The sequence below is a fragment of the Lissotriton helveticus genome, chromosome 4_1 (genome assembly GCF_964261635.1).
Source record: "Lissotriton helveticus chromosome 4_1, aLisHel1.1, whole genome shotgun sequence".
Taxonomy (NCBI): domain Eukaryota; kingdom Metazoa; phylum Chordata; class Amphibia; order Caudata; family Salamandridae; genus Lissotriton; species Lissotriton helveticus.
The window spans coordinates 252494875-252509474 of NC_136063.1; the positions used below are offsets into that span (position 1 = coordinate 252494875).

Consider the following 14600-nt stretch of genomic DNA (forward strand, 5'->3'; position numbering starts at 1 on the left):
CACCTGCGCCCTGCCGCACCAGGACCGCATTTATCACCACGAACCCTGGTCCGACTGAATGCTGCCACTGCACAGCCTCCAGCTTGCATGCTCTTAACACCAGAAGTCGCCACGTCAGCTGCTTCCACGCCTCACCTCGCTCCACAGTAGGACCTTTCTCATGCATTTACTGCCATTTCATCTGTACCAACACACACTCCCCCCATTCAACACACGCCTCACCCCGCCTGGCATGCATGCTGCTCAACACCAGATCTCTCAACAAACACGCTACCGAGTCTGGGACACCATCGAGATGTCCTGGCAGAGACCTATCTAAAACCCACATCGACACCCAACATCGCCACAGTCATCCCACCGGGTTACAAGATCTACCACCAGGACAGACCGTGCAGACCAAGAAGAGGTCTCGCCGTTATCCATAAGGACTCCATCACCTGCACCACCTCCACTGGAATACATGCACTTTTGACTTCAGACCAGCAACCACACCTCCATCAAAGGCACCATAGCCTACCGACCACCCAGACCACGTGTCACCTACAGCAATCTCCTCACAGACTTTATCCCCCTGTCACAATCAGCTTGAATGATTTAATCTTACTTAGTGACCTCAACTTCCATCTTGACAACTGAAAAGATCCCCACCCCACAGACCTACTTGAGAGCCTCAGGATCCTAGGACTCACCCAGATTGTCCAGGGCCTCACCACAATGCGGTATACCCCCTTGACCCTATATTTACAGCCAGCAACAGGATCAAGTTCAGCCACCTCACTCCGCTCACCTGGTCTGGCCACTCCATTCCAAATCCCCTCCACTAAGACTACCTACAATCTCAGATGTGGCTGGAACAAGATACATGACAGAGACAAGATGAACACCCTCACTGCCTACCAACCAAACCTCACTGGTGACCTGCATGCCGACATCAAAGCTTTCAACAACTGCATCTCTACCAGTGCAGACACCCTGCTTCCCTCCCTCCAAAGAACGTCAGACACTCAATAACAAACACATGTGCCAGCTGGTACACTGAAGACCTTAGAAACTCCAAACGACTCCGCAAACAGATGGAAAGAAAATGGAGAACCAGTTGTAACACCATCGCAAGAAACTCTTACAAATTCGGTCTCAGGTAATACCACACCCAAGAAAATGAGGAAAGAAAAATAGTCCTAGCTGTCAGACTGGAATACAGCTCCAACAACTGCAAAGAACTCTTCAACATTGTCAAAAAAAAATTCCAACCCCCTCAGCCGCCACCAACTCCCCTCACCCCTTTGGAAGACCTCTGCGACACCCTCTCCAGTTTCTTTGACACCAAAATCCTCAACATCTAAAGCAATTTTGACCCCCAAAACAAGACACAAGAACTTGTCGGTACCCACCTCCACCATGTCGGACCACCAGATCACAAACTGGAAACCCCTCACCCCAAGGGAACTGCTTAAACAACGCACTCTGGGGGCCCCACCAATCCCTGCCGCCAACATATCTTCAACCTTGGAGGAACTCTGATCAGCTCCCACCTAACTATCATCATTAACACCTCCATTCAAAGTGGAACCTTCCTGGACAACTGGAAATAGGCAGAAATCATACTTCTCCTGAAATCCCCTCTGCAGACCCAAAAGAGCTCAGCAACTACCGACCCATTTCACTATTGGCCTTCCCATCCAAAGTCGTGGAGAATGCTATCAACAACATTTCAACCACATTGAACACCACCACCTAAGGACATATTACAGTATGAATTACGCAACAAAGATAGCATGGGAACCGGTCTCATTGCAGCAGCGGATGACTTCCAAACCATCATGGATAAAGAAGAAACCGCCACATTCAAACTACTCTGCCTCTACGAAGCCTCCGACACTGTTACCGACAGTACCCTTATCACTAGACTCCACAACTCCGGAACACATGGTACCACTCTAAACCAGCTAGCCTCCTTCCTCTCCAATTGGACCCAAAGAATCAGGCTATCGCCCCACTCCTCCAAACCCAACAGCCTCATCTGTGGAGTCCCTCAAGGTTCACCACTGAGCCCTACCCTCTTCAACATCTACATGGCACCATTCACCCACGTCATATTATCCCACAGAATCAACATTGCATCCTACACAGATGACAAGCAGCCCATCTCCGTCTTCACAGACAACAACTACACCACTGGGACGAACTACAACACCTGCATGTCTCACATAGCTAACTGGATGAAACAGAACTGCCTAAAGCTCAACACATATAAAACTGACGTCCTGATCTTCGGCAACAAGAGGTCTCCATGGGACTCGTCCTGGTGCCAACAAACCTTGGACCCATGCCCACCCCAAACGACCACACCAAAAACCTCAGTGTCATTGTGGATGAAAAACGCACAATGACCAAACAAGTGAAGGCAGTCACCTCCATATGCTTCTTCACCCTACGGATGCTCGACAAAATATTACACTGGCTCCCCCCAACATCAGATGCATGTTCACTCAGGTCCTCATCACCAGCAGACTGGACTATGGCAAAGCACTCTACACTGGCATCACAAATCAACTCCTACAAAGACTCCAGACCACCCAGAACACTGCTGCCACACTCATAAACAACATCCCTGCAACGCACACCTCAGAGAGCTACACTTGCCACCAATCCAGAAACAATACTAATTCAAAGTGCTCACCCATGCATACAAAGGTCTCCACAAAGTTGGACCTGCCTACCTCAACCACCATCTCATCCTCCACCAACCCACCAGGCAACTGGACTCAGTCTCTGGTCTCCTCATATTCATACCCCACATGTGCAGGAGGACGCTCCTTTTCCTACATTGCAGCCGCATCCTGGAATGACCTTCCATACTACAACAGGATTTCCTCCTCCCTTCTCGAATTCCACAAGAAACTGAAGACCTGGCTATTCGACAAGAAGCATGATCCGCCTACCCACCTACTCCAACACCTGGATACCCCATGGGTGATAAGGGCCATCTACAAATCCTCATAACATAACATAATGTGATGTTTTAGGTTGTGCTTGGCCAAAATATGTCAAGAGAAATCAAAACATTCCACTAGAAGTACACCTGATGTGCAAAAAGCAATTGTCATGTTATCCCGAATTTCGCCATTACACTAGATAGAAAGACTCCTCCTGATCTGGGAGTTCACATTGGTCATTGATAGGTTTCACTTTCTGACTCGGGGTATCCTACATCTGAAGAAAATCAAACAATGCCATGTTTTCGAAATTAGATTAATCTAGTGAGATAGTGAGGTACCACTGCCATGAAACTTGCTCTCCTTATTCTTGGAAATACCCTTGGACCCGGAAGATATTTTTATTATTTTGTCGTTTTCTAAAACTGCTAACAAGGACTTAAAAGTTGTCAGTGCACTGTTCATTGGCGTAAAGAGCAGACAATACACTTTAGGACTAGAGGTTTGTAGTTACAGAAACCATCAGCAGTTGCATAATGAAATGCAAACTTTCGAGCACATTGAACATTATAAATGCCCAAGGGTATATATTCGCCTGAGTTTTATTTAGCGTGAACTTGACCCAAAGGTATCAGGTATCCGATCACTTTACATGCACACTGGTTGCATTACATAAGTACACATTTATTTTTGTTAGGCACGGGGAGACTAAGGGCCAGATGTAGGTCGGTCGGTAACGGCCGAAAATCGGTATTTTCGGCCGTTACCGACCGGTATGTAAGAATTGGTATGTAGGGGCATTATTTTACAGAATCGGTAAATTTACCGATTCGGTAAATTTACCGATTCTGTATAATACCGAATCGGTATTTTTACCGATTCGGTAAATCCCAGATGTAGGTGGGACTCTTCCGAGTCCCAAAGGCCCTACAAATTCGGTATTTTACCACACAATCCAATTGGGTGTTAAAATACCGAATTCAGGTGTGCATGCACATGTGTGCATGCACACCTAGCCATGTGACAGACAGACATGCCCTTAGGGCATGTCTGTGTGCCACATGGCGCACATGCCTATTTTTGGGGTGCCAGAGGGTGTCAAAGTGACACCCCCTGCACCTTTGCAAAATTCGGTATTTACCGATTCTGTAATTACAGAATCGGTATTTCCCATTGATTCCTATGGGCTTCACAGCCCATAGGAATCAATAGGGAATACCGATTCGGTATTTACCGAATCGGTAAATACCGAATTCTAACGATTCGGTATTTCAACATCTGGAAATACCTACATCTCCCCCCTTCATATTTACCGACTCTTAAATACCGAATCGGTAAAATTCGGTATTTAAGAGTCGGTAAATATGAATTAACTACATCTGGCCCTAAGTGATTTGTCCAGAATCACAGGATGTTGAGCGTCGTTGCCGAGACTCAAACTCGGTTCCCCAGATTTGAGGTTCACCGCCCTAGTACAAAAATTGGCATGAATTTGACAATATCACAGAATGGCTCAATCATGACACTTCAAGTGAAAGAAGTCAATCCTTCTTCGTTTGTGGGTTTGTCAAAAGTGAGAGGGCCGCAGAGAATATCAGAATTATTGTGTAACGGACCGCATTGGTAGGACTGTCATGTTAGTTGAGGTGTGGCTGAGAATGGGACAGATTCAAAATGTATGTATGGGTTTGGAGAAAGGTGATGTAGTCATAGTAATGAAAGCAGCAATATTTTGATGTAGAAGTAGTCATTGCAGCAATAGTAGTGACAACACTCCTTATAGTTGTACTGGTCCTACTAGTTGTAGTAGTACTAACAAGACTACATGCGTAAGTATTCATAGTATCAATAGCAGTAGTATCTGTAGCAATGGCAGTGCTAATAGAATAATGCAGTAGTGATAGTTGTGATAGTTCTAGTAGTGAATATAGTAATAGTAGTAAAAGGAATGCCAGTAGAAGTAATCATAGTAACAATAGCCAAAAATACTATCAGTATCAGTTGCAATAATAGTAGTATATAGAAGTAGTAGTGCTTACCGCAGAAATAGTAGCAATAGTTCTAGTAGTGTTTATACTTGTAGTTGTAAAAGTAATATCAATGGAAAATGGCATTGTAGCAATAACAGAATTAACATCATTATCAGTAATATTCGTGATTGTAGTAACAACATTAGAGGGTAAGATGCAGCATGCCTAATCTGGGCATCAGTCATGAAATTCCTGGACAAATTGTATAACATTTTATCCAAATGCGATGACTGTACTGCAGATGAATCTTAGTTTCGTATTTTATCATTATTGTTTTACTGAATTAAAAGTAAATCCATATGTTTATAGCACTCGCAAAATTGTGTATTATGAATTGCTATAGAATCATCTAGTGCGATGATTAGAGTAGTTTATACATTCTGTATTTTCTCAGGCCCGCGTTTTGCTTCTTCTAACCATCATTGTGTTTTTTTATGCTTAATGATTTTATTTCAGGCTGCAATACAAATGTAGTAGACTCGAATATGAATCTGTACATCCAAAAATGAGAGCAGCATCGACCCTGGAGTTGTTCCACTCTTAGAACTCATGTTTTCGTCGCCATTACTCACGCTCGCAGGCAGGTTTCCTCCCTCCAGTGGCATTGACTCGTGTCCCAGGGGCCTCCTCTCCATTCTTAAAGACACAGAAGCAGCTCTCCTGCCCCTGCTCGCATTGCACGGGGGTGAAGCGGCCGTCCTCGCTGCAGGCAGGTATGTATCCGAGACCCACCTCCTGTGCCCGTGCTTCAGCCTGAGATGCGGCGCACAAACCGGGGCCTAAAAGGGCAAAAGATTGCACACAGCAGCAAGAAAGATTTCAATATATTATTAATCGGCTGTAACTCCCTGGTGTGCGCTATAAATCATCTGACACTCTAAATTAATTTATGATGCTTCAAACACTGTCAAAATGTCATCTAGAAGGCTGAAGAATGCTTACACATAAAATGTGTTCGATGCATAACAGATAGCAAGAACCGTACATCAAATAAAGCATTCCCCAGTGTAGGGGCAAGAAGACAAAAAATATATAAATCAGGAGGGACACAAGGAAGAAGGGGAAAATCAAGCTGGACTGAGTGGCAGAACGAAGGGAGAGAGAAGGTGCAAAGAGGTGAACAAGAGAAGTAAGTTACGGAAGGGCCTGACCAGGGACACATTTGAAGACAATGGATGAAATGGGGACCTACAGATGGAAAAAAAGCATTTGAAGACAACGCATTACAAGTAGAATTGTGGATGGAAAGAGAAAAATAGGCAGAGAAAAGATATAAGGTCGGGAGATAGTCAAGCAGTGTAGTAAAGTTTAAAGGTAAGATGGATAGCAGAATAAAAAGGCAAGCAAATAAGCTGGAAGGGCAATAAGCCGGAAGGAACCTTAGTAAACCTGGGATAGAATAAGATTGAGAATAAGAATTCTGGAACTGGGAATGTCAGAAGTGATCAGTTGTTGTAAAGATGACACATATGACAACAACGGGAGTGAGAAAGAGTGAGAAGATGAGAGGATAAATTGTAGGTAGAGGAATAAAGAGAAAGATGCAAGTGGGGAAGATAGAGGAGTGATGAGGGAAAGAATGAAGCAACTGTTTTTGAGGAGTTGTGGGGCACTGTGAGAAAGGACATGTTTGGGAGGACACCCAAGAGTTTATTGCTGAAAGACCAAAGAAAATGGTATCATGAAGAAAGGAGGTGAAAGAAAAGTGAGATGAAGAGATAAAGTCAAGTGCTGCAGAGTAAAGTTGGTATGGAAGGTTGAAAGACCAGATGATCCCTCCGAGTGCAGTAGCATAGATGGAAAAGAGAACTGGGTCCACGATCAACTCTTTAGGTACTCATAAAGAAGGGAAAGAGAGGGAGAAGAGGAAGTGGCCTTAGATGCAGAGTATGTGCGATCAGCCAGATAGAAGAACCATGCAAGAGTCATGCCACAGATGCAGAAAGACACTCCATGTAAGGGTTCATTTGAGCCGGTGGAAATCACCGCCACTCATGTTTGGGGACCAGCACATATTTTTCCTCGTCAAACATTGAATTAGAGCAAGAGGATGAAAAAAACACAAAGGGGAAAGAAGGAGGAAGAGAATGACGGAAAAAACATCACACAGTGAGAAAGCAGGAACCTATGTACAGTAGGGAAGGTGTTGGATGGTAAATTATACTATTCCTTGTCCTAGAGCGCCATCCACCGCAAGTCGTTGTAACGACTTGCGTTGTAAAAACCGCAATGTAATGACATCGCGATGTAATCCTCGCGTTGTAAACTACAACGCAACACTCAATTAAGTGTATCTAGAGTAGTTTGTTATACTCATGTGACTCACATCCCGCACATTGTGAAGTGCAATGACTACGCGCACATGCGGGGTCGCAACAAAACTTTAGGGCCACCCCTTGCAAAATACATACATACCTAGTCAGAAGCACAATGCTGGCAGGGGCACCAGAAGGGGCTATTGTTACACCACTGCGCATATGGTACACAGCGCTATGCAAGAACTAATAAACATTCACTCTGGGCTCTGTTGCATTTCAATATACTGAGCACAACTTACATGCAGCACTGCTGTTTGATTGGCTGTCCAGCTGCTGGATTATTTTCCCTGTGATAGGATTTACACACCAGGTGCCTGCACCAGAGAGTTGCTGCACAGCATACTCGCCAGTCTGAAATAAGACAAAACAGAACCAGCTGAAGATATGTCGTTGATATCTAAATAGTAAAGACCAGTAGTAATAAAAAAGGACTTGTGGTGGGTATAGCAAAAGAGATCATCAAAACTTAAGATTTATAGTAGGCAGAGATCAAATTTTAAAAAACGAATTTTGTTACAGCAAATTACTTTTTTAGAATAATTTCTTTTAATATATTGGCATCTTAAATCGCTATACAATTCGAACCTTTTGCAACATGTTGCATATTTTACATAGGACTGTTGTGTATTACTTTTGTTAAAAAATCATCATCAACTTAGTTGTGTTCAATAAACATTCCTAAAGTAGTCATTAGTTAGTAGTGTCAGAATTTCGGTCCCCTTTCTATCCCCCTTTTTTGTTAGGTTGAAGGAGGGAAAGTATTATGTTTCTATTCTGTATTAGTTAAATCAAAGTCACACTTAAACCTTTACATATACAGGAACATGGCCTGAAGATTAAGAATGAAATGTGTGATGATTGATTTTTCCTGTAAAATAGTCCCTTATGCATTGAAATGCAAGTATTCCAGAGGAATTATACCTCAAACTTCAAATAGCATGGGGTGAGAGAATCTTAATCTTCTGGGTGGGGGGAACACATGCATATTTTAAACAATTAGTAACAATATGTTTTCCAGACAGTTGCTCTGTAAAGCCAGATCTAAGAATCAGTCAATCGCCACTTGTAGAGCAAGTCTCATCACTCATGAGGGTATCCAGGCACTGTGCTGCTGGCCTGGTCCACGACCCAGGTCTTGAGATTCTTCCTGAAGTCCGCCAGGGAAGGAGATGTTCAGAGGGGGAGGGCATTCATGGACTTGGCGGTGAGTTGGGAGAAAATGCGACCCCCACTGTGGCCATGGCAGATGCACGGAGTCTGTGCCAGGTCGAGGGAGGCGGAGTGAAGGTATCTGGACGGTTGGTAAAACTTCAGGCGGTGGTTCAGTTATGCTGATCCTTGGTCGTGGAGGGCTTTATAGGCATGTGGCATCTTTTCTGGATGGAGAGCCAGTGGAGGTGATGTGGGTCCTTTTGGGCAGGTTCAGGCCACAGAGTTCTGAATCCTTCTGGAGCTGTGTCATGAGTTCGCTGGAGGTTACTGTGTACAATGCATTTCCATATTCCAGACGGCTGGTGATAAGGGCTTGCGTGACTTTTTTCCTGGTGCTTGTGGGGAGCCATTTGAAGATTCTTCAGAGCATGCAGAGAGTATGGAATCAGTCCATGGAGACCGTGTTGATCTTTCGTTTCATGGTGAGTTTGCTTCCAAGATGATTCCAAGTTTGCAGGTTTTGAGCGTTGGGGCGGGTCTGAGTTCCACACCCTGAGGTGTCATTCCAGAGGGAGGTATGGTTGCCGAAAATCAGCCTTCGGTCTTGTCTGTGCTGAGCTTCAGGCAGTTGTCCTTCAACCAGGTGGTGACGTTTTTCATGCAGTTGTGGAAGTTGATTTTCATTGTGATGGTGTCTGCTGAGAGTGAGAGGACGAGCTGGGTGTCATCATTGTAGGAAATTATGTTGATGCCATGGGTTCTGAGGATGTCAGCTAGCAGCGTCATGCAGATGTTGAACAGGGTGAGGCAGAGGAATGAAACTTGCCACTGTGGTAACATGGCAATTTCAGGGGTGCATCAGGGTGTCCTTTTGGCACCCCTTGAAATTGCATGCGTAATTTGTGACTACCTATTTGCACTCACAAATTGCACATGCAAATCCCACTCATTCCTATGGGATGAATGGGAAGCAATTCCTTAATTGCCAGTCACAATTCAGGAATGTGTAGGAATCGCAATTTTTGTTTGCGATTCCTACATGCATAAGCAATTGTGATTCCTAAATTGCGATTTCTTAAAAAATCGCAATTTAGGAATCACAATTACAAAGTTTGATGCATGTGGCCCTTGATGCTTTACCTATGAGGCAATTCACCTGAACAAACTTGAATACCTGCCTCAATAACTCCAGACCTTAGACAGAAGACCTGCTCAACTAGACACCCCCAAATTTAGAAAATATCCCCACTAAAGCAACATTCTTCAGGACATTCATCAAAGACATGGAAAGCTCTCATAGTACGCATTAGACAGGCCCCGTCAATCTCCGGCTTTAAAAGGGACCTCAAACAACACTTTCCCGAAAACATTACATGAGCTACACGTGTTACCTAGATTTCATTATCCAAAACTACATACTGCTTGGCTATCTTATACTTCACATCCTATTGATAATGTAAATTGCTTTATCTCCACGAGTACTTTGTATCACTGTCTTATTTTTGTAAAGTTTTCTGTATACCTGTGCCCAGAGTCTTGATGCACTATCTAAAAAAAAAGAAATTATGAAGAATCAATAGCATTGGATATCATTTGCTGATTTGCTCAGTATACAGTGGGTATCGTCTGGGTATCGTCTGAATTGTCCTGAATCTTTTTTATCCAGGACAAGGGTCTCTTAAGTCCAGTCCTGGATGCCGGGACAAGCTCAACCTTTTATTATCCTATAAGATATGCATTCGGCCCAGATTGATCTAGGGACACAAACTTTGGGTCACTCGCGTGGTTGAGGAGTCATTCTTGTATAGACAATCTAAATGTTTGCTTATAAGATATCCTGCAAAAGTAAATCTAGCTTGTCCTCAAGTGACCGACTGGTTAGGAGTCATAAAATGTCCTTGGGAAGGAGATGAAAGGTCTTTACTTCTAAGTGAACCAGCGAATATGATACTCATACCTCTGAGACCAATGTAAGGGTTTAAACCCTGAAGATAAAAACTAATACAACTAAAAGTAATTTTTTCAAGGTTCTCCAACAGGTTTCATCCTACTTGCTTTACCACAGTTACAATAGCAATAAAATTGGGTTATTTAGGGGAAATCGTAGGAATTCTTGTCCTCCAACCGATTACAGTACCTTCTCATAATCAAGAATCAAAATTAATGAAGGATTTCAATGATCATGAAACTTTTTCTTGTTGGTTTGAAAAATTAATATAGAAAATTAAAAAAAGGCAGCAATCTCGTAATTCTGATGGTAAAAAGAAAATGAAAAGAGATAGTAAATATGATTCACCTCGAGGCAGGTTGGGATGAAAGGGGCCACCGGTGTGTCCGAGAGTTTGGATTCACTTTGTTTCCAGCTGGAGATTAAGGCGTTGGCACGAGACTGCTGGCATGGAGTTTTACCTTAAAAAAATAAATAGCAATGTATATGTTATGGGAATAAAAGTATGGATTAAACAATTTCCACTGCTGTTTGCAGTAGGAAAGAAATATTTTCAGCGACCCTTCTAGCACACTATGCAAAACTTTGTTATAAGTGAAGGCATAAGCAGAAAATGTTGGTATTGTAGAATTGGCTGCTGAAAGGCGGTGTTTTCCTCTGCAAATGTTGTTACATTTAAACTGCTTTCTTAGCTTGCCAATTGCTTGAAATATATTTTGTGTAGAGTCATTGATCATTGCATTTGCTGGGATTGTAGGCATCCTGCAGATTATTTAAAACATTTACAGATTAAAAAATGTTTGAGAACAAACTTGCAATTGGTTATAACGTCAACTTCCAAGTTCTGCAATTATCTAAAAAGTGTATCTCACCAGCTGGTTGCTCCAATTCTCATCTCAAATTAGTGACATTTTACCACGCACTGCATTTACCCATCACCTTGCTCACTGGATACTACTCATCAATTGTACAACATAGATGGCTGACTGAAAAGGCCACGTATGATATAGACGAAGAAGAAAAGTAAACTTACACTGAGGGAGACGTGATGCACGTGCCTGCAGGGAGCCGGTGATGTACTGTCCCTTTTCGTCAACACACCAGCAGTGACCTTGACAAGAACAAGAAAGCAAGTTAAACCTTTAGCCTCAGTTATCTACCAGGAAACAAGAGATGCTAGCCCCCAAATATTCTGCCAGAGGGGTGACTGGATAGTTACTGCAGCCTCCCAGGATAAGGGAAGTCTCAGTGCCTTATCTGCAAAGACCTTAAGATGTAAATACTGTTTTTGACTACTGAGGCTTCATCTACCATAACTTCCATCAAGATAGTTATAGGTACAGTTGTTAAAATGGCTGGTGTGTGCACTTCTGCGTGATCCGCAAGGGAGGTGGAGGCTTCTCTATCCACCTTGGAGTGGAGGCACTTCAGGGAGAAAGACTCAGGCAGAAAAGCCACCACTGCCAGTGCTTAATGTGTGCTGGTGTTTGCCTGAGCTGAGCACCGGCACTTATTTGTAAACACCAGCGTGCATTTATGAGAATCCACCACTTGGTGGCACCATGTGTGTATTATTTAGCAGAGTTAATTAGTGAAGAATTACTTAACATAACTTAAAAACATGACAAAACTAGGAATCAATCCTAGAGTTTAAAATAAAGTGACATGGGGTAGAGCCAGTTGCAGTGGACCCATGTGACCTTGGGCCCTGACATTTAATTTTTAACAATCTTAGAACTGCAATGGATATCACTGCCAGCAGGATGTCTGCCACCAAATGTGGGCATTAAAAAGGCACCCTCAAAGGAAGGAGAGACATTGCTTGTGTTCATATACATGCTCCCAAAGACGCTCATAACATTGCCAGGACCCTCTACATATCTCTCCATGAAGGTCCATCGCTGTCTCCATGATGGTCTCTCATGGAGTTAACTCTGACCAAAATAAACATAGGACCCCTAACCAGGCCAACTGACCCACCGCCATGTCTGGTGGAATTGACTCCATGCTTATGTGCAGCCAATGGCGAAGTCGGAGGAGCCTCTGCTTGTGGTCCACCCCCCACCTGCATTACACTAATTATTAGACCTATATTGATGGAGGTGCAGCAGGACAATATGTGAGGTTTTACAAACTTTTTCTAAAAGAGGCCTTTAGAATAGAAAGGAACGAAATAGATTGAAAAGTGTATTTCAGAGAGAGTTGAAACAGTCACAATCCAATCATCATGTGTAAGATAAGTGATATATTACTTCTCGGTTTCCCGGGTGCCGGGAAACCCTTGTTGGGTAGCTGAGCGCCTTATAAATCCAACAAATTAAATTTAAATTAAATTGGACAGCCATACGAAATGACATGCCTTGATGGCAATTTCATGACTATGGAATGGACTCAACAAGCTTCCTTGGTAGTGATGTAATGCAGGAAGGTTAATGTGTATGCTCTGAGAGCCCCTGTGCATTTGCTTAACCACATCGATGCTATGCATTTTCCCGCTGTGTGCTGGAAACAACAAAAACACATGTTACATGACGAGCTGGGCTCGTCATCAGCGTAGCAGGAGGCTACCTCATGACGAGCCCAGCTCGTCATGAGTGTGGAAGGGGTTAACTTACATGAATAAATAAATATACACTCAAGCTTCTGGCCACCTCACCCACAGCCACATAGTTAAGTAAGAGGGGTGGGTAGGTGATAGGAACATCATGCATCCTTAGCCAAAGACCTGTTTTCATTGCCCTACGCAAAGACAGCCATGGAAGAACTCCAGAAGAGAGCCTTTTCAGTGAATAAGTTAGAGAACCCAGACTCAGAGATAAATCCAGGTGGAGTCATCCACACAGGAGATCAATGCTGTGGCGAGATAGAAGTGGGGGAGAAAGAGATTCAAAGAGGAGAGACATACAAAGGGAGACAGAAAAGGGGAGAGAGAGCAAGACAGAAAGTCAGAGTGGGAGAGAAGGGGGTTTAGGAAGGCAGGGGAAAGGCATACAGTCAGAGAAAGAGAGGGCGGGGGCTACAGAGAAGACATAATGAGACAGCAACCCCCTAGCAATGGGACAAATTATTTTTGCAGCAGAATGTTTTGGCGAGACATTCCCTGAAACACAGGGCCTAAACCTGCTAGTGAATGAAGCAGAACTAAGGTACACATCCCACCTGGTAACCCAGATACCAAGGCAAAGCACTACAAATTTACAACAGAATGCTAAATATCAACGACACCCTGGAAGAACATCTAGGGCCACTTGTATCAAAAATCCATTTTGCATTCCTTAAACAGTAAATTTTTTAGGTAATCGCTATTTAAAGAATGCAAAATGGCATGTACGAAAATAACAATTACCTAATAACGATTCCAAAAGATTTGCAATCGCAATTAGGAAATCGCTATTAGGTAATACTACTCCATTCGTTCCTATGAGCCTAAGGCCCATAGGTGTGGATGGTTTTGCATTACATAATTGGTAATCACATATTTAGTAATGCAATACCAAGGGTGCCCGCGGCCTAAGGCCCCCCTGAAGCACCCAAAAAATAAAAGTGCACATATAAAGCGCACACTGGACCAGGGGCATCTGTGCATTACATGACACTTTGAAAAATGCATTTTTTAGCATTTTTCCAAATCTGCACAAGGTTACCATCAACTTGGAGGCCATGGTATAGCATTTCCTAAATGCACACTGTGCATTTAGAAAATGCTTGCTACATGTGCTTAGGGAATAACAAATTGCAATTCCCTATTTGTAATCGCAAATATAGGTAATCACGGGCCAAATGGGTTCGCAAACGCCGAAATTCAGAATTTGGGTGCAAAATAAGGAGTCGCAAAATTTGCCATTCCTTATTTTGCGATTGCATTTAAGGAATCGCAAATTTTGCGATTCCTTAAATGCAATGTATTAAGCAAAAAAAATTCCAAAATGCCCTTAAGGAATCGCAAATTAACACCAACTTCTAGTTGGTGGTAAGTTGCGATTTACTTGAAAAATGCACATTTCAGCATTTTTCAAAGTGCCATGTGATGCACATACATGCCCTTAGGGCATGTATGTGCACCACATGTGCACCCATACTTATTTCAGGGGTGCAACAGGGTGTCCTATGGACACCCCTGCACCCTTGAAATTATTCTTAATTTGCGATTAGCAAATTGTGAATCGCAAATTGAGAATAAATTGCCATTTCTTCCTATGGGCCAGGAGGCCCATAG

The 14600-nt window shown here is 43.2% G+C and overlaps 1 protein-coding gene across 1 annotated transcript in view; it reads right to left on the reverse strand.

The window, feature by feature from the left end:
- TG (thyroglobulin) overlaps positions 1-14600 on the reverse strand; it is an 825201-nt gene that overhangs the window by 585048 nt on the left and 225553 nt on the right. Inside the window, exons 13-16 of the mRNA XM_078686739.1 lie at positions 11418-11495; positions 10733-10845; positions 7524-7635; positions 5539-5745 (exon numbers count right to left, since the gene is read on the reverse strand). Of these exons, the coding sequence (XP_078542865.1) occupies positions 5539-5745; positions 7524-7635; positions 10733-10845; positions 11418-11495 (510 nt within the window). The remainder of the gene's footprint in view (positions 1-5538; positions 5746-7523; positions 7636-10732; positions 10846-11417; positions 11496-14600) is intronic.